Below are 21,132 nucleotides of genomic sequence, written 5' to 3' on the forward strand. Positions count from 1 at the left end.
GCTGAGCATATGATACGAGTTTCCATAGATTTTACACCCAACAGAATTGTACTGCACCCAACTATGGAAGACTGGGTTCTTGGGTATGATCTGAAAGCTGGAAAGGTAAGAATTGTTTACACAGTTTATCATTACTGTCAACATTATCATTTCATCATCATCACCACCACCACTACCACAATCATCTCCACCATTGTTGTCACCATCATCATCACCCTCATCATCATCATCATCATCACCACCATTATTACCACTATCATCACCAACATCATCAGTCACCCAACCATCACCATTTGTTTCACTACCATCATTATCATCATCAACATCATTGACCTCACCACCATCACCATCATTGCCACCATCACTTGTACACAAATAGTAGCAGTATCATGTATTCTAAACATTTCACATATATTTTCATATATACTTGTCTTACACATGCAGACATACACAAACATTCACAATGAAACATTCACACAGACACAGGCAACCATTAGTACCATCACATACATACATACATATATGTATGTATGCATGTAGGTAAGTATATATGTATTCATACAAATGTATGAAACAAAGAACACTTGTTGTGGAACACTCCAATAAGAACAGCAATTCGGTGCCAAAATTATTTTGTGGGACAGGGAAAAAAAGATGACAATGGGCCAATTTTAATCCTAAGCCACCAAAGACAGTAAGAAAGACTGTACTACGAAGCTTTTGAACAAACTCAAGCATCCCTTCCAAACAAACATGCTTTGGTTTTTCTCAGATGAGAAACATTTCTGCCAGGATCAGATGGTGAACACAGTCAACATCATGGTGTTTGGAGTGATCACTAGTGATAGCAACGTTATAGCTTCATTCATTTTCCCACATGGCCTCAGGCTCAACATGGAGGCCTGGAGGAGTTAGTGCTGCCCTGAGTCAAGAGAGTGGCTGCTGGAAGATCCTATCTCTGGTAACAGGACTCTGCACCATCCCACACAAGCAGGAGAACTTAGTCATGGCTGTTAGACAATTTCTGCAACCACATCACCCCTAACATCTGGCCACCTCACTCCCCAAGCTGAGTGAGAGACCAACAAAACTCCTTGTAACACCAAAGATGAATTGAAGGCAAGGATTATGACAGTATTCACTAACTTAAACAAGGAGACTGTCCAGACGAGTTGCAGGAGGATCCGAAGTCATCTGGAGGCCGTGGTTGAAGCCAACGGCAATTGTATTGAATAAATTTACCCGTTAGTATTTCAAGATAATTTTATGTAATTTTGGTAAATATGTCTGTTAAAATGAGATGTCACTGTTAATTTCATTTTGCATAATTTAGACGACAATTTAATCACTGCACCCTGTATATATATATATATATATATATATACACACACACACACACACACACACACACACACACACACACACACACACACACAAATACATGAACACTATATCTGTCCTATTCAGATGCTGTGGTGGACACCCCCAGTGAGATGTAGGCTGTTCCACTACTGATAAATAGTGGACAGACACAGTAAGCAGGATCAGTCAGTGAGGTACACCATACAGGCCGGTCACGCAGACGACAAAGTTACATCATCATAATGTGGAACATATCAGTGGGGATGAGGAATCAAACTACACGCAGTGAAAAATATTAAAAATCGCAAAATAGGATTTGAACTAACACAGAACTGATCTACACACAGTGAAAAATATATAAATTCTATTGAAAAAAGATTCTGAAGAAAATAATGTTTGATAAAACTGGAAATTTAACACAGAAATGAACTACACACAGTGGAAGATATATGAATTCTATTGAAAAATGAGTCTGAAGGAAAAAATGTCCGATAAAATTGGAACTCTAACACAGAGCTGAACTGCACACTGTGGAAAATGATATAAATCTGTTTGTAGGATTTCTGTCAGGTCATTATGTGTTAGTAGTGCTACCAGTAAACAATGTAGACTGGTACCTCCAAGGGAGAAGTGGGCTGTTCCACTACTGATAAATAGTGGATAGACACAGCAAGCAGGGACAATTGGTGAGGTATACTGTATGGGCCAGTCATGCAGACGATGAAGGTACGTCATCATAATGCGGGACATATCATCAGAACACACAGACTTAAGCATGCACATACACACACCCACGTACAAATATCACAAGCACACTCATACACACACATACCACATATGTATATGCAAAATAAAAATAAATAAATATAAAATTCATTAGAAAATTAACAAATATTGTTTACAACAATCATTTTAAATTGTTGCAATGAGATATTTTCAATATTTGTTTCAATTGTTATTAATTAGGTTCGTTATTGTTTTATTGAACCTATACAGTGTGGTGGTGTTGATGGAGAATGTCAGCGGCACAGTGGTTGAAGTGCTTCACTATATAACAGACTGCTCAAATACTTGTAAACAGTTGTTGTTGTAGTTTAGCCCTTGGTCAGCCCTGATTGAAGCAGACATATGATATACAGGTGTATTTCCTTTTTTCAGACTTAGCACATCTGGGATTACCTTATCCAACATGTCCTTCATAATATTTTAAGATGATAGAATATGGTTTTGAGGGAGATTGCTGTTATTTCTGGCAAGTGAAGAGATGACCCAGCTGCTACCTTCATTTTTATTTTTAATGATTTAGTGAGAGAAGGAATGGCGACCTCTATGAACTTTTGTGGTGGTATGAAGACTATAAGATTAGTGAAAGGGTGAAAAGTATCACCACACCATGGACCTATCCTAAATGCCAACGTCAGAGTAGACACCACTAAAGGTATCCCAGGGCAAGGTGGTGATGTTAAACTGGTAGAAGGACTGTCTTTCATCCTATCTAAGGATGACCCCAATAGGTTTTCTCATAGTTTGTGTACCAAATTTTATTCAAAAGACTTATGCTGGTGCCACACCGTGTTATTGAACCCCAAAACCCTGTTGTTGCAAAGCAAACATTTTAACCACATGGCCATGTATCACTCTCCTATAGAAAGTCTAGATAGATTGTCTGATAAGAAATTATGATTGTTGAGACTGGATTGTCTTGATCATAGGTCTGGTTGGCCAGTGTTGACTTGGGGTTAAACGCTAATGTATATATCGAGATGACAGAGGTTAGCTATGTTGCCATTTGGATTATAATGAGAATTACATAGCTAGTCTGTCAAAAATGAGACTCAACTTTTTCAAAACCAGATTTATTGCTTTATTTATAATTTAATCAGAGTTTTACCTTCAGAACTGTTCTTGCCATTTTTGATACATCACTACCAACATTTTCTCTAGTTTTAGAAAACCTCTTGGAATGCATTTTCACTGGTAGTGTACAGTGAAATTTCAGAGTAGAATTTCTTTATTGTTTCCATTGTCTGAAATTGCTAACATTTGAGGATGGATTTCATCATTGGGAACAAAAAGCAAAGTTGGCAGGGGCTGAATGTAGAAAGTGGAGTGGTGGTGGGAGAGGCGATGATGAGTGTCATTTAGTATTTTGCCAAAAAGTCACGGCCATGAGCATGTGCATGATTAGGGTATAGAATCCACAGGCCTCTGATTTCATACTGCCTCTTTTAAATGTCTTAGGACATCCAAATACAACTCTGTATTGATCATCTAATCATGTTGAATAAGCATACAATAGTCAACAACTTTCTAATCAAAAAGACAATAAATATCACCTTTACAGAGAGTGACAACTCTAACTTTTCTAGTCATAAGGACAATAATCCAACCCACAGTTGGGATTACCATTTTATTCTGACATCATACCATATACCCCTTTTTTTTCTGTCACTTGTGACACTGTTGAAGCTTTCTACAGTTTATTCAAACAGTTCCTGATTCATCTTCATTCTGCTATCCTTGCTCTTTGCATACTTTAAGCTTGTCAAGAAATTTACAAAATGACAACAAAAACAGCAGTTTTAAATGTATTTATGGTTTTGATAAAGTTTTTTTTTTAAGTATTGTAAACTTTAGATAAATATGCATGTAAGTATGTATTATTTGTGTATGTGACTGTCTATATTTGTGCTTCTTAATCTTGGTTGTATTACCCACCACAATTAAGAGCCACAAAGTGTGGCATATGTTAAGGGGAAGATATGATATGGAGGTGCTGGTTGTTTAGAAGGGTTCCTGTTTTATTCAGAAATAAAATATCTAAACTAGGTGCAATACTTATATTTGAAACATATTTTTAAATAATCTTTGTCAGGATCAAAGTATAAATAGGACATTGTGTTACCAGTGAGCAATAACATTTTTCAAAATTTCATCTTTCCATTTAACTATTCCTAACCAAACCCTTTTACTTTCCTTCAATATATATATAATACACACACACACACACACACAAACAAATGTGTGTGTGTAAAGGTAATATTTCTCCACGGATCAATGTTTTTGCAGAATATTGGAAAGGAATGACACTGCTTGTATGACAGTGACACTCATTTACAACTGTCATGTGGTATCAAGACAGGGAAAAACAAACATCATCAACACACACACACACATACATACATACATGTACAGTGACCGTCCTTCAGTTTCCATCTATCAAATCTCCTCACAGGCTTTGGTTTATCCAGAGCTATAGTAGAAGACACCTGCCCTTAGGTGCCATGCAATGGGATTGAACTGCAAACGATATGGTTGAGAAGCAAATTTCTAAACTACATAACTACATAACTGGTAAAAAAGATAATTACCGATTGATTAGTTTAACCTTTAATGTATGAAAAGTGCATATATATATATATATATATATATATATATATATATATATATATACACACATATACTTACATGTAAAATGTAAATAAGATTCAAAATGGACAAGGGAAATGTTTAACAGAGAAAAATATGAAAGACAAGGAAATATGGAATCCTCTCATCAGCTATGGAAACCCCAACTACAAGTGCAATTTTGGTGCATTTAAATTCCGAAGACATTAAATTCCATGGTGCCACTTATCTGGTTGCACCAGTGATATAAGGAACATGAATGAAATGATGGACAAACAAGGACAAAATGAGAAAGGCAACAAAATACAAATAGGATGAAAAATGATCTGGTCATTGAGAATGAAATGTCCGATTTTGAACTGAAAGTTTATTTTACTTTATCTCAACAAAGAGCAATGCAGTTAATCAAAGTATGCACCTAAATTATCCAACACAATTTTGCCATTTTATCGCTAGCTTATTTAAGCTAGCAATGAAGAATTTTGGAGTTCAAGAGGTGATGAAATAACAAAACGGCTGTTTTTGCAAATTCTTCAGATTTGAAGTTTTCCATTGCAAAAAGTTGTCTAATGCATGGAAAACGTGATAGTCAGTTGGTGTAAGGTCTGGTGAAATGGTGGATGACAGAGCACTTCCAAGTTCATTTCCTGTAACTTGAATAGTGCTCTTTGTGCAACATGTGGTCAAGCATTGTCTTGCAAGAGAATTGGCCCATCTCTATTGACCAATCTCGGTTGTTTAATTGCAAGTTCATTCATTATTTCATCCAGTTGGTTGATGTATACATGTGCTGTAATTGACTTACCAGGCCTCATGATATTGTAATGGATAACACCAGTGCTGGACAACCAAACAGACACCATCAGTGAATATTCTTTCTTGGATTATGTTTTGGTACTTTGTCTCTATCCAATAACTGTGCAGAACACTTGCTATTGTAAAAAGTAATCAATTTTTCATCACACGTAACAATACGATGCAAAAGTGGTTCGCTTTTATGCTGTGAGAGCAAAGAACAGCAAGTTTCAAGACGACATGTTATTTGATGCTCATTCAGTTCATGTGGTACCCACTTTTCCAGCTTCTTTACCTTGCCAATTTGTTTCAGATGGTCCAATACAGTTGGAATCGAAACATCAAACCTTGCTGCTAACCCATGCATAGTTTGAGATGTATCTGCTTCCATTACAGTTTCCAGCTCATCATTATCCACCTTGATCTCAGGTCTACCACAGGGCTGATTTTCAAGAATAAAGTCACTAAACCGGAACTTCTCAAACCATGCACTCATTTGCAACATCTTCACCAAACATTGGTGTTTTGAGCTGTCGGAACTCATATTCATAAACAACATGAATTTTTTATCTATCCGTGGGTTCACAAAAATTGATTTACAAGAGAAAACTCACAATATAATCAGAGACCATGAATTGCATTTTGAAAAGTGATGATGTAACTCTTTAATGTTGTAAAACAAAGAATTGTCAGGATAAAACATTAGAGTTAACAACTGTCAAACTTGGTGCATAAGAAAATCGGACACTTCATTGTTAATGACCTGATACAAATAGAAACAATGCAGTAACGTAACAGAATATATTTAGAAATTTGTGTGTGTACACAAAACACACACATGCACCCACACATACACATGCACACACAAACACACACACACACACATGTATGCATATATATATTTGTGTGTGGGTGTGTGTGTGTGTGTAAAGGTATAATATAAAGATAAGGTATAAATCTAACTGGAAACAGGAAAAAATAGATGGAAAAGTCATTTATGCTTCAAGTATGCACTCTTCTTGTGTAAGAAAGAATAGATAAGGATACCAACATTTTACCACTGACAATGTCTTTTCTATCTTCTTTTTCCTTTCCTCACTTTTTTTCTTTTCTTTCCTTTCAGTTTTTTTTTTTTTCTTTTCATCTTATCAATTTCTATTTATCTTCTATGGTTTTTGAAGATATAACTTCTATCTAGTTTAAAGCTGTTATATTTGTAATGCATGATATACAACAAATTCATTAAATTATTTTAACTAACTTTAATGATACAATAGTTAAAACATAATGGCCTTGATGTAACAAAAGATTAAACAAAATAAATCTATTTTCAACATTGTAAGTTTTGATTGTAGATTTCTTTGGTCATATGAGCAAGTTAATCTATCTAACAATCCTCTCTTTCTCTCTCTTCTTCTGTGTGTGTGTGTATATATAGTCAGTCACACAGATGGTTGACATGGCACTGGGCACAACCAATTGAGTCAAGTGTGTGTGTAACCATGCAACTGATTTAGATACGTCTTGATGTAAATAGATACACAGCATAGAATAGGACCAGCTAACAGTTATAATGGTAGTGTTGTAAAACCGAGCAGTTTTGTTGGTGGATATACGAAGACACATACATCTATACATAAATTGATTCGTGAATTGATATGTGAGCACTCATATATAATTATGTTATAGAGTGATTGCTTCAAATGCATGCGTATATATGCAAATGTGTGTATATGCATGCATCTTTTGTATGACTGTGTATATACAGAGAAACTGTACAGTTGTGAAGTCTCTATACTTCTGTCTTTCCAATGACTTATCAGCCTCTCTAGTGCTGATGCCACAATAAAATACATCTAATACACTGTGCAAAGTGGTTCATGATAGGGAAGGCCTTCACTTGTAGAAACTAAACCAAATGACATGCACAAGTACCAGTCCAAAAGCACAGTAGCTCTCAATTAGAGATTATTTGAACTGTGACCATCTCTCTAAACCATGCTAGGATGGAAAGTAGATGTAAAATGGTGATGATATTCCTACACTATACACACTGATTAGCAACTAGAGTTTCCATCCACAAGGGTGCACTCACAAAGTTTTTGTCACCCTGTGTGTATGTGTATGCATGCATGTGTGTGTGTGCTTGTGTGTGTGTGTGTGTACATGTGCATAATTATGTGTTTGATCACACTGCCTGGGATCATGGGCATGGTCTCAGGGTGACAAAAGTTTTGTGTCATTGAGTAAATGGAAACTGTAGCAGCTAGTCTGGTGGACTATAACTTTGAAGTCAAAGGGTTAGTTTTGTTGCACAATGTGTCATTTTGATTCGACTTGAGTATTGCATTAAAGGTACAAATATGTATGAAATACTCAGCTACTCATGTTATAATTTAATGAATAAACTGTTCTGTTGATCGAGCAACCAGGAATAGCTATCATTAAAACAGATGGAAGCTCTTTCATTTTTGTTTTCTTTTTCTTTTTTTTTTTGTTTTACAAGTACGTCTCCACACATATATGTGCCTATGGCATCTCTACACATATATGACTCATACGACATCACACAAAGACACACATACATCTGCACACATTTAATGTGTGTGTTTGTGTGAGTATGTCTCTTTTTTCTATATATGTATACATATCAGTACTTACACATCACTAAATTCATCTACACACTGAGATACACATATACTGTCACACATTTATTGTAAATATGTGTGTGTGTGCCTGCCTATGCATGCATATGTAACTGTATATACACATAACTAAGTTCAACTTCACAGATATACAAATACACCACTACACATTTAATATATATATATATGTGTGTGTGTGTATGTGTGCATGCCACTGAACACCTGTGTAAGTGTAAATACATAGTATTAGTGAGTAAGTCTATGTAGCCATGATGTGAAACTAATTAGATTTGTTACTGTGTGTTAATTCCACTGAACAGATAATTTCCAGCTGTTAGATTCAACTCCAACTTCTATCACTGACAACACCATCAACCATTAAATGCTGTACCTCTAACACTTAATGGATTGAGGTTCAATACCTACTGGGGCTTTCATTTAATTAGTACTGCTGCTGTTGTTATTGTTGTTGATATTGTTGCTGTTGTTGAAACCAGGGTGGCAGTGGGGTTGATGATGGGTGCAATGATAGACAATGATGATAGGAGTGAGGGTGATAATGGTAGCAATGATGATGGTAATGTTAGTAATGGTAGAGATGATGGTGGTAGTGATGGTTATCTTGATGATGGTAATGATGATGGAAATCGGGATGATGGTGAAGATGGTGATCATGATGGTGCCATTGCTATTACTGCTGTTGTTGTTACCACTGCTGTAGTGTGATATGAGCTGAGAGAATGTCAACTGACAACCTGTAGTTAATGGTAGTGGGGGATGGGTAGATGGATGGAGGTGTAGAAGAGTGGAAGATGTTAACTCATTAGATGAGACTAATAGGTAGAGAGTGGTGGGTAATGGTAGGAAGTGGAGGAGTGATGGCAGCTTGAGACAATGCAGGGTAGTAGTGTGAAAGTATTCATGTGTGCTTATAGATGTATATGTTAGTGTTTGTGTACATGTCACATTAGCATATGTGTTTGTACGCATATATATATGTATATATTTATATGTGTGTGTATGCATATATGTGTATGTATGTATATGCATATATGTATATATGTATCTCTCTTTCTCTCTCTCTCTCTCTCTCTCTCTCTCTCTCTCTCTATATATATATATATATATATATATATATATATATATATATATATATATATATATATATATATATATATATATATATACATATTATGTATGTATTTTTGATCTTTTATTCTTTTACTGGTTTCATTCATTGCAGTACTGCCTTGAGAACTTATTTTCGAATTTGGTATTTATGCTATTGGTCACTTTCAGGTGAACTTCTAAGTTGCATGGATTTAAATACTCAGCTGCATGAAATTCTTCTGTCTTTCTTCCCCTATAAATCAGTATACTTTTGCATTAGAATAGGCATCTTTTTCTCCAAAAATATAGAAAGATTGGGCTAGAAGCTAGCAATCTCTTTTCACAGATGAACTGATATGTTATTGGAACTGTCTAAGGTTGGATCAATGTCCAGACAGTCAGTACATAACAGAAATAGATTAAAAAGAAAAAAAATCCATAAAAAAACGAAAGGTAACTTATCATTATCATATATAATTCATGAAGCAGTAAAATGTTGACTTGAAGTAAATATATAATGAAAAATTAAAAGAAAGAAAAAGGTGCTTCTATAATTAATATTATTTCCATTGTCTTCATATTTGCTCAAGTAGTGATAAATTAATTACTAAATAAATATACTAGGTTATGAAGGAAAATATAACTATTTAGTAATAAAGTATTTTTGAGATGCCAGTCACTTAAAAATCTAGAGAGATTTAATGCAAGGCACAGTATTAAAAAGCTGACATCTCACTGCATAGTTATTTCTAGTTTGATTTTTGGAAGCTCTATGAATTGAATATGTTATCACCAATGTACATTTGGTAAATATGCAGAGTTCACTGTTGATAATGAACATCTACTATCCATGTTTCACTGCCATGCTAATCTCATGATTCTTCTAGTCTCTTACTTCTTACACCTGCCTCTTAGAATTTACCATTTGTGCACTGAGATAATAAACTCTTTGTTAGTGAATGAGGTAACAGCTCCTTGAACGTCTTCCATTCCATTCTGGCTTTGCTGGCAAGACTTTCACAAGAGTTTTTGTAATGTTTAAAAGTCTTTGCAATGAATATGGGGAAATAGGAAAAGAGATAGTGACTTTGAAATATGTATAGTGATGTAATAAGGAAAGAGATTATGACTTTGAAATACGTGTTGGAGCAAATCTAATAGAGATTATTGATAGGAATGAGAGCCAGTTCTTAGTCTGAACATCTCAAATAGAAAATATAGCTGCGTCATTTTCAAAGAAATTGGTTTCTAGCTATGTCATTATGAAAGAGACAATATCCAATAATGATTTACCCAAGTCTGGATAGAGAATTCAGAATTATTTGATACCTGCTGTGATATGAAATGTCATGTAATGTCTTATATAGTATCAGATGAGTAGTATTATTTTGTATCAGATTACTGTAATATAGATATTGAAGGAACAACAACAATGATAATAATAATAATGTTCATTTTAATGGCTACAAAAGTTCTGAGATGTTTTGGGCATCAGTATAAGGATGGGATACAAAAGTAGTTGGGGCTTACACACTGTGAAAGAATGAAAACACTGACAAAACCAACAATAATAATTTTTTCTACTAATGACTACTAATAACCAACAATAATGATAAGAACAATAAGAAATGGACAACAACAATTGATAATAATAAAAATAATCTCTCCTGTATTGGCCACAAGGGCAAAAATTCATACAAAAAGCTATGAAACTTTTACTAGGGTTTACAAAAAGGAAGACATGATATGAAGTGAGGTTAAAATGCATTTACAAATGAAGTGGGTGTGTAAAAAATGTTATACAAAGTATTTTATAAATACACATGCATACATTATGCACACATACATATATACATGCATTTTGTTTGCTTTTACATTCTGAGTTCAAACTACACTGAAGTTGACATTGCCTTTCATCTTTTTGAGGTCAATAAAATAAGTACCAGTTGAGCTCTGGGGTCGATGTAATTGACTTTCTCCCTCTCCCAATATTACTGGCCTTGTGCCAAAATTTGATACCATTATTATTATCGAGTGAGAGAGCAGCACATTCCATCAAAATGCCACTGGGGTACAAATATACAAAGCCCAATATATGCATCATGACCACCCATCTGATAAGGGAACACTAGGCACATGCATCATAACCACGTGGGCACAGCATGGTGTTCTCATATCAAGATAAACAGTGCATGACCTTGCAGGTGAGGCTCAGTTAGAATTTTCTTTAGTTTCAGTAGTCCATCCTACTCAAAAGGTCTATGAATAAGTTTTAGGATGATGAATGAAACACCCATGTTTCCAGAGGCGAATTATTCAAGCCTCAAAGAATTCCTCCAAATACATGGCTGTGATGCTTCCCCACTACTTTTGCTCGTGATCAGAGATGCTCATATTGTCAGCCACTAAGGCACATGCTCAACTGGTTAAGGTCAAGCAACTGACAAGCAAATCTGTGGTATTGAACAGAATATTTGCTGTAGCCCATCTTTTATACCAAGATAAAACATGTACGTGATAACACTTCCAATCAGTTAAGATCAAATGCCATGAGAGCCACTGCCTGATACTGCTTCAGGGCATTATTATTATTATTATTATTATTATTATTATTATTATTATTATTATTATTGTTGTTGTTGTTATTGTTATCATGAGGGTACATGGCCTAGTGGTTAGGGTGCTGCATTCATGATCTAGTGCTCATGATTTCAATTCCTAGACTGAGTGATGTTCTTGAGCAAAACACTTCATCTCATGTTGCTCTGTAATCACTTCAACACCTGACGTGTGGTACACTGTGCACCTGTTCAGACAACCTCAATTTGATGGAGAAATTGAGCTAATGTGCGGCACAAACGTTTAATAATTATAAACAAATCATTTGTGCAGGTTGTTTGGCAAAAAGCTGAACGCTCATACATCGTCTTGGACCGAGGAGTCCATCATTGTTAGGTATAAAGCTTGCAGAATCATTAGTGCATGAAACAAAATGCTTAGTGACATTTCTTAAAATTCTTTACATTGTGAGTTCAAATTCAGCAAGGTTGACCTTGCCTTTCATCCTTTAAAGATTGCTAAAATTAGTACCAGTTGAGCACTGGGGTCAATATACTCAACTATCTCCTTCTCACCCCAAATTATTGGTTTTGTGCCAAAATTTGAAACCATGATTATCATTATCATTATCATTATTCTTTTTATTGTTGTTGTTTTAATTGGCAAAAGTTAAAAGCAACATGGCACTAGGTAAGTGCCATGTATAGTACTCTCAGACCTTAAGTCGCTTTGTAACTTTTGCTTGTTATGAAAATACTAAAATATGTATTATACTCATGTACTGAGTTCTATATATCCTGTTTGTTCTTCCAAATACACACACATAAATACACTCATACACATATACATATACACAGAAATAAATCAAAAAGGTACAATAAAATATAGAATAATTAAAATAAGATAATATAAGGAAATTAAACATGAAAATTACTGATTATTTTGAGTTGATTTAGCCATTCCTCAAAGCTTAAGTGCAGTAAAATGCAACATGAGAATTTTGGGGACATTTGATGTGTAAAAATACCAGCATTTTAAGGGTATTCTCTTTTAAGTTAAGTGTTATGTCTTAATTTTTATTTTACAAGTAATCTATCTTTTGCATATTCTGAACCTAACAGTTTTTTTCTCATAACTTCATCAGAGAGTCCATGACACCAGAGATGTTTCATTTTGTCTTAACTGTTTGTTTGATTTTTGATGAATAAGAGATCTTAGTTTGAGGAGGGATTTTGCTATTATTTGGAAATAATTATTCTTCATCTATTTTCATTGTCTATTGCTGAGTCTTCTTTTGTGATTTTTACCTTTTTTTTTTGTTTGTTTGCAAATTTTCTTCTGTAATTATTTTTCCCACGTCAAACAATGGAAGCATGGTGCTACAGGTTGATACTATTACGGAATGAGATAATTGCTGATTTATTTGTGGTACTGTTGTTGCTGTTGGTTTTAATTAGTTTCATTTTCCTTTTTTTTGGGGGGGGGGGTATTTTCCTTTTGGTTCTACCAAGCATTCAGCTCTGAAGTGTGTCTTACTATGACAAATGTAACAACCAGCCTTTCTACCCTATATTATTAATTTCATGTCCTTTGTCTTGGCTCCTTCTTCAATATAGCTTTGTGGCCTTCGGGTGTCATTAGGATTCATAAATCCGTTTTGACACCATCAGCACCCCACCGACTACAGGTCACTTTTTGTTAATTCTGCTTTGACAACTCTCCTATGCTGCGATGCAAATGTTTTCTACATCTCTTATTGTCACTCTTGTTTCTTCCTGTGTACTGGGCACAAATATATACTCAGAAGTATGTCTGACAATTTCAGTATTTTGGTTGTGTCTTCAGTTTTAAAAATACAGCAGAGAGTGCCATCACATTTGCCACTTGCCATTTTCAGTTTAGAGAACTTCTCTTGATATGTCCGGGGGAACCTTTTGTACTTCTCAGTGTGAGGGAACAAATAGTTCTCTACTATTTTTTGTAAACAGAAATATATGATTTTTCTCTATGTTCTCTCCTGCATTAGCTCTTGTGGTAAAGACGTGTCGTTTGATTTTACAAAATTCTCACACAGTTTCTTCTTCTAACTGTGATAGATTAGAATTTTCATTAGTTCATTTTATATTGAAAACTGTTATATGAATGACCTGCAGAATTTGACTTTGTGTAAAGAGTTGTAATGGCTGTTTTTATTATTATTGTTGCTGTCAAAGCTGCTAGCTAACAGAATCATTAGAGCATCAGAAAAAATATACTTTGGTATATTTATTCCAATTCTTCACATTCTAAGTTCAGATCTTGCTCAGGTCAACTTTTCCTTTCACTCTTTCTGGGTTGATAAAATAAAGTACCAGTCAAGTACTGGGTCAATGGTGTTGTCTATGCAGCCTGTTCTTAAAATTGCTAGCTTTGTGCCTAAACTATAGATCATTATTACTGCTGCTATCATAAACGTAACATATTTGAGTATTTGGGGCATTTTCTTCTATTAATTGTTCACTAAACTTTTCTTCTTCCCTTGTGCATTTGGTTGTATTCTGATTTTGTGTTGCCTTTTCTATTATTGTTGTGTTTAGTCTTGTAACATAATTGTATTTGGTAGTCATTATAGGTGTGATGGCATAATTTGAAACAAACGTTTTTCCTTCTGTTGTCTGAGCCCAGGTAATAAGGGTAGATCTTTCTTAGGCAATTATCTTTCTTTTTACAAATACTTCAATGAAAATTTCATTTGGTAATATTTGACTAGACCATGCTTTGAAGAGAAAATCAAAAATGCATCTAAAAATTCTTTCAAATTTTGCTACAAGGTTGGTGCTTGACTAGTACTTATTTTATCATCAACCTTGAAAAGAGGAAAGGTAATATTGACTTTGGTGGAATCTGAACTCAGAATACAGAGAGCTGGAAGTAATGCCGAAAAGTAATTTATCTGGTGTGCTAGTGACTCTACCAGTTCACCACCTCAATAATAGTAGTAGTAGTAGTAGTAGTAGTAGTAGTAGTAGTAGTAATAATAATAATAATAATAATAATAATAATAATAATAATAATAATAATAATAATAATAATAATAATAATAATAATAATAATAATAATAGTAGTAGTAGTAGTAGTAGTAGTAGTAGTAGTAGTAGTAGTAGTAGTAGTAGTAATAATAATAAATGCCCGGATGCAGTACCAGGCAGTGACTCTCATGGTTTCTGATCTTAATTGATTGGAAGTGTTATCACGTACATTGTTTTGTCTTGGTATAAAAGATGGGCTACAGCAAATATTCTGTTTAATACCACAGAATTGCCTGTCAGTTGTTTGACCTTAACCAGTTGAGCATGTCCCTTGGTGGCTGACGATATGTGCATCTCTGATCATGAGCAGAAATAGTGGGGGAGCATCATAGCCATGTGTTGATAGGAATTCTTTGAGGTTTGAATAATTCACCTTTGGAAACATTGGTGTTTTGCTCAACATCCTTAAACAACCCTTATTCAGGGACCTTTTGAGTGAGATGGGCTACTCGACCTGAAGAAAATTCTAACTGGGCCCCACCTGCGAGGTCATGCGCTGTTTATTTTGATATGAGATCACCATGTCGTGCACATATAGTTGTGATGCATGTGCCTGGTGTACCCTTATCAGACAGGTAGTCATGATGGGTATAATGGGCTTCGTATATTTTATCCCAGTGTCACTTTGATGGCATGTACTGCTCTCTCACTCAATGATAATAATAATAATAATAATAATAATGATGATGATCATGATAGTCTTTTCTGCACTAGGTACAAGGCCTGAAATTACATTGATTACATCGATCCCAAAAGTGAAGTCAACCTCACCAGAAATTGAACTCAGGATGTAGTGACAGGCGAAATACCACTAAGCATTTCACCCAGCATTCTTACAGTTCTGCCAGCTCGCCGCCTTAATAATAATATTAATGATGATAATAATCATAATGATGATGATGATGACAGTGTTTTTTTATTTATTGACTGACATTTAAATATTACAGAGACAAATTCCCTAAACAAAAAAAAATGAAGATGTCTTTAGCCTAGAACTATACATCTGTTAACAGACATGAATAATAAAAATATAAAAAGAAATTAAATTAAACATCTTGTATGCGTGGATGGAATTACAATGGTCAGAGAACTTTACAGATTCTGGATTACTGCTACTACCAGGAGTACATTTCCTTTCCCAACTGCGTTGTCCTGTCTCCAGACATTTTCCTGAAGTAGGGTCCATTCACACATGCTATACTTACCGTTCACCCTTATATTTCAGCAGACCTATTGGAGAGCAACACCTCCTTCTCCACCCTCATTTCTATAACTTTATCTCCACTTGAGCCCAACCTCTCTCTGCTTTCACCCCACTCTCAATGTCTTGTCTGCAAAAGTCATGGGTACTGCCCTTCATTCATCATTCACTACACAACATCTTTCATCAGTAATAATAATAAAATAACAATAATTAGCTGAAGGGTCCAGATTTAGGATGAGCATATGCTCAATCAACTTAACCTAATAACTTGACTGATATTTATTTTATTCCCCACTGGATGATTGAAAATCAAACGTCAACATCAGCATGATTTGAAATTACAACTGAAATACTGCAAAACATTTAACTTATCTCTGTCCTGATTCTAAATGATGATGATGATGATGATGGTGGTGAGAGTAGCGGTGATGGGGGTTGTGGTGGTGATAGTGGTAGTAGTGATGTGGTTGTAGTGATGATGGTAATGATGGTTGTTGTGGTGACAGTGGTAATGATGGTGGTGATCGTTGTTGTCAGGGAGAAGAAGAGGATGACAGAAGGGAAGGTGTATACTACTAAGTAGGTTGTATGTAAATGATGCATAATCTATTAAGTAGGAATGCTGTTTCTTATTTTCCAACAATATTTGATGAAAATTGATGATACCCTTGAGAATCAGAATGCTATCTATTGAAGATTCTTTATTCCTCACACACACACACACACACACACACACACACACACACACACACGCATACACATAAACACAAACAGACATGCACATGGAATTCTGAACAAACTTTTCTTTAAAACTTTGATTTCTCTAAACTCAACACTACTTTTATAAAGTTAGCAAAAGTGAAAGACTTTAGAATAAATTGATCATAGTTAATATTGTCATGTCCACTCAGGTCTTTATCATCATCATCATCCTCATAATCAGCATTGCCAATATCATCCTCACTCCATCATCATCATCTTTGTTAGTTGATATTTGTAAAAGCTGTCTCTGATCATCAATCTGTTTTGGTATGAGTCAGTAAGAGACCTTCTATGTTGTTGTTTTGACCTGCTAGAAATAGAAACCAAATTTCTTTCAGACCAAACAGACTGTCTTAAAAACAAAACAGAGGGTAGTGTATGCTGTGTTTTTTAACAAATAGGATGGCTATGACTAGAATGATTATGATCATAGTTCTGATTGATCAGTTCTTTGAGTCTAAAAATCTTTAAAGTTAGGGGAATAACAAAATTGAAAGATGTTTATATTTGTTCTTCAAGATTCCAATGTTAAAATAGATATGATTGTGGAACTTTAGGAGCATGATACTACCAACTAAAACACACACACACTGGTTTTAATTCATTTCAACTTTATGACCTATTGATCAGATGAATTAAATTAATTCATTGATTAAGTAACTATAGACATTCCAGCACTAAATGTTTTTCATTATTTAATACTATTCTTTGCATTCCAATGTCAAATTTCATCAGGTTTGACTGTCATTCATTTACTTAAAGTCAATAAAATAAGTACCAGTAATATACTGTGTCAATTTGATTGATTGTACCCACCCCACCAAGTTTCATTGCCGTATGAGTAATGAGTACATTCTCTATTCTGACCTGACTACTTATTTTTAATTATAAAATTCTTATTTATACATATTCTGGCAAACACAGTGCATAAGTGTACATCCAGCTAGTCAAGGTCATGCTATAGTTTCAGTCCTCTGCTACGTTTAAACAAAGCAAATTTTGAAATATTGAATATTTGAATATAAAAGGTATGCAAAAATCAGATATTTATTATCAACATAACTGGAGAAGCACTGAACTCAAACTGTTTTAAATACCTGCTGTAAGTAATGGTTTATAATGTCATTTATATGGAGGTGTTGAACTACTGGATTTCGTCAGGGGCATAATTAACACAGCAGTCTACTAAGAGCTTTGTATGTTTCCATTAGCCAACAGGCCATATTTTGTGATGCAGTATTTCTGTTCTCATAAAATTTGGTACCTACACACTGTGCCAAATCAACAGCCACTACTTCTTTTGTTGGTCATCACATGAATGTGCTTCCTTGGCCAGGTAACTCAACTAATTTGAACCCCTCTGAGGATCTATTGGCATAGTTACAAAGAAGGCTAAAATGCTTACCAGCAATGAGACAAACCTGAAAGTTGCTACTGAAGTCATCTAGGTTTCCATCACACTTGAGGAGTGCTAGTTGGGTTCCTATATGCCTTGACATATTGGGACAATCATTGAAACCAAAAGAGTTCCAACCAACCACTAATTGCCATTTGGTGCCATTCACTTCTGAATATTTAGACCAACTTACTCAATTCTAATGGCATGTTCTACATGTTCATATTATTACATTCTAATAATTTGAGATATTAGATTTTTGAGGATCCATGTATAGAAATCAGAGCTGTTAGATTACATCAAAAAGATATTGGGAATAGATTATTTTAGATTTTGTGATTCTAATACATTTGGAATTTTCCCATTCTGACTTAACTGACAACAAATATCCAAATTCTGCTTAGTATTCTAATTTTTGGATGCCTCACTGTTTGTGTTTGTGTGTGTGTGTGTGTGTGTGTGTGTGTATGTGTACATATATCTATGTATGTATCTATGCATTTGCATATAAGTATGCACATGTGTATGTATGTGTATACATACATGCATGTATGTACATATGTACCAAGCAGTTTCACCCTGCATGCTTTAGCTTCTTTACTATGGCAACAGTCTGGACACTTATTGATCAGACCACACATACACACGCGCGCGCGCGCGCACACACACACACACACACACACACACACAGATATATATATATGTATATATGCACCATGAAAAATCAGGAGGTATGAAAGGTTACTATATCTATTTAACCATTTGACATCCTGAAGATTACTACTGTTTCACAGCCTTCTTCATGTAATAATATAATTTCAGTGTCTAATAAATTATGTGTGCATATCTGCAATAATACAATTGTGTATTCACAAATCAATGCAGATAAAGAAAGCTAAGTCATCAGATCACCAGACCATCATGGTTACACCACTAATTCAACTTTATGTATACATTGAAAATTCTCTTTTTATATATACAATGTAAAGATATGAGGAGTTTTCATCAGAGTAACTCAAACTAATAGGTATGCACACTGAGTGCTCAATTTGCTATGCTTCTAAAATTCCAGTTTGAACTGCAGTTGAACATGTCATTTTGTGACTGCCTTTCTCAAACAGCTAGAAGTGACTTCTCTTTGAACCAGTAGGTATAGATTAAAGCAGAAATGTAAAGGCAACCAGTTTGGCAGGATTTGACAAGGACATTTAATTTAGCTGTATAATATAAAAAGGTATACATAGTTTCTTATTTCTTTACTGCCCACAAGGGGCTACACACAGAGGGGACAAACAAGGACAGACAAACGGATTAAGTCGATTATATCGACCCCAGTGCATAACTGGTACTTATTTAATCGACCCCGAAAAGATGAAAGGCAAAGTCGACCTTGGCGGAATTTGAACTCAGAACGTAGCGGCAGACGAATACCGCTAAGTATTTTGCCAGGCGTGTTAACGTTTCTGCCAACTCGCTGCCTTATTGTATACGTAGTTTCTAACAACTGTTTCTAGAATATCCCAGCTACTGGAACATCATGTCAAGTAAAGATTGCATAGGCTGAATATTCCATCATTGGAGAAGAATAGGTTAAACATACATAACAGTGGATCAGCATTCCTCATCAACGGTATTACTGTGGTTCATTTTGTCCTGAAAAGGATGAGAAAACTAATTAAAAATCAATTAAGAATCTGATTAATTGGAGTTTTGAATTGGTTTTCTCCTCTCTTTCATGAACCACAATAATATCAATGATGAGGAATATTTTTCCACTGTTACGTATGTTTAACTTATCCCTCTCTGATGATGTTATACTTGGCCTATGGAATCCTCACTTGACATGACGTTCCAATGGCTGGGATATTCTAAAATCAGCTGTTGTAGATGGTGTGTACCTTTTTATTATATAGCTAAATTGAAAGTCCACTTCTTTCCATATTTACTGAGGAATTTTCAATTACTAACTGGTTAAAGTAGTTTATTTCCCACATTATGGAATCCTTATCCTCTGAATAAAAGAATTATTCAGTTATTTATCAAAACTTATACTCATTAACAATAAATATATTCTTTGTTTTCATGTGTTTTACACACATGATACTGAGAACAGTAAGATATGAGAATTTGTTATGGGAATATATGAATATACTCTATGTTCTGCATGTGAAAATGTGTTATGCATCTTTCTAATGGATTCTTTAGCAGGTGCATTTTTTTTTATTGTATTGTTACTCACACTTTTTCTTGTGTTGTGCTACTACTACTACTCTCGCTCAGTTGCTTGACTTATTACAACATGAAATTCAGAGTTATGGTTGAAAAAGATTCAACTTCTCATAAAATATTCAAATATACACGTTAAATTTTATATATTCAGTACTTTTTCTTCATTTGTAAAAACAAGAGTTCACAAACACCTCACCATATGTGTATATATATATATGTGTGTGTGTGTGTGTGTGTGTGTGTGCATAAAGGATACACGCTCACATAAAGTTGTGTGTGTATTAATCATCTGAATAACTTGATCATCAGACTTATCTTTAAAATTACCAATGTCTATATATAATATCAAATGAAACAAAATTATATTTCACTGGTGTCTACCATTTCTTTATTCAGTCCCACTAGGCTTGATTATAATATTCTGCTATCTCTCACCCTCTATTTCATTCACTCTTCCATATACACTCTCTCTACATTTCTCTTTTTCTCTCTATCTCTAGCTCTCTCTCCATCTATCTTTATTTCCTAACATTAAAAAATTTTAATATTTGCACTTTATTTACTTATTTATTGTTAATATTTCTACAATACCTT

The 21,132-nt window shown here is 34.6% G+C and overlaps 1 protein-coding gene across 4 annotated transcripts in view; it reads left to right on the forward strand.

Annotated features, from left to right (window-relative positions):
• LOC106878084 (VPS10 domain-containing receptor SorCS3) overlaps positions 1-21,132 on the forward strand; it is a 1,080,069-nt gene that overhangs the window by 476,304 nt on the left and 582,633 nt on the right. For all 4 annotated transcript variants that reach the window (XM_089362577.1, XM_052972785.2, XM_089362576.1 and 1 more), the window contains one exon: positions 1-105. This exon is cut by the window's left edge and continues 51 nt beyond it. In XM_089362577.1, the coding sequence (XP_089218703.1) occupies positions 1-105 (105 nt within the window). The remainder of the gene's footprint in view (positions 106-21,132) is intronic.

The sequence above is a fragment of the Octopus bimaculoides genome, chromosome 14 (genome assembly GCF_046866305.1).
Source record: "Octopus bimaculoides isolate indiv1 chromosome 14, ASM4686630v1, whole genome shotgun sequence".
Lineage (NCBI taxonomy): Eukaryota > Metazoa > Mollusca > Cephalopoda > Octopoda > Octopodidae > Octopus > Octopus bimaculoides.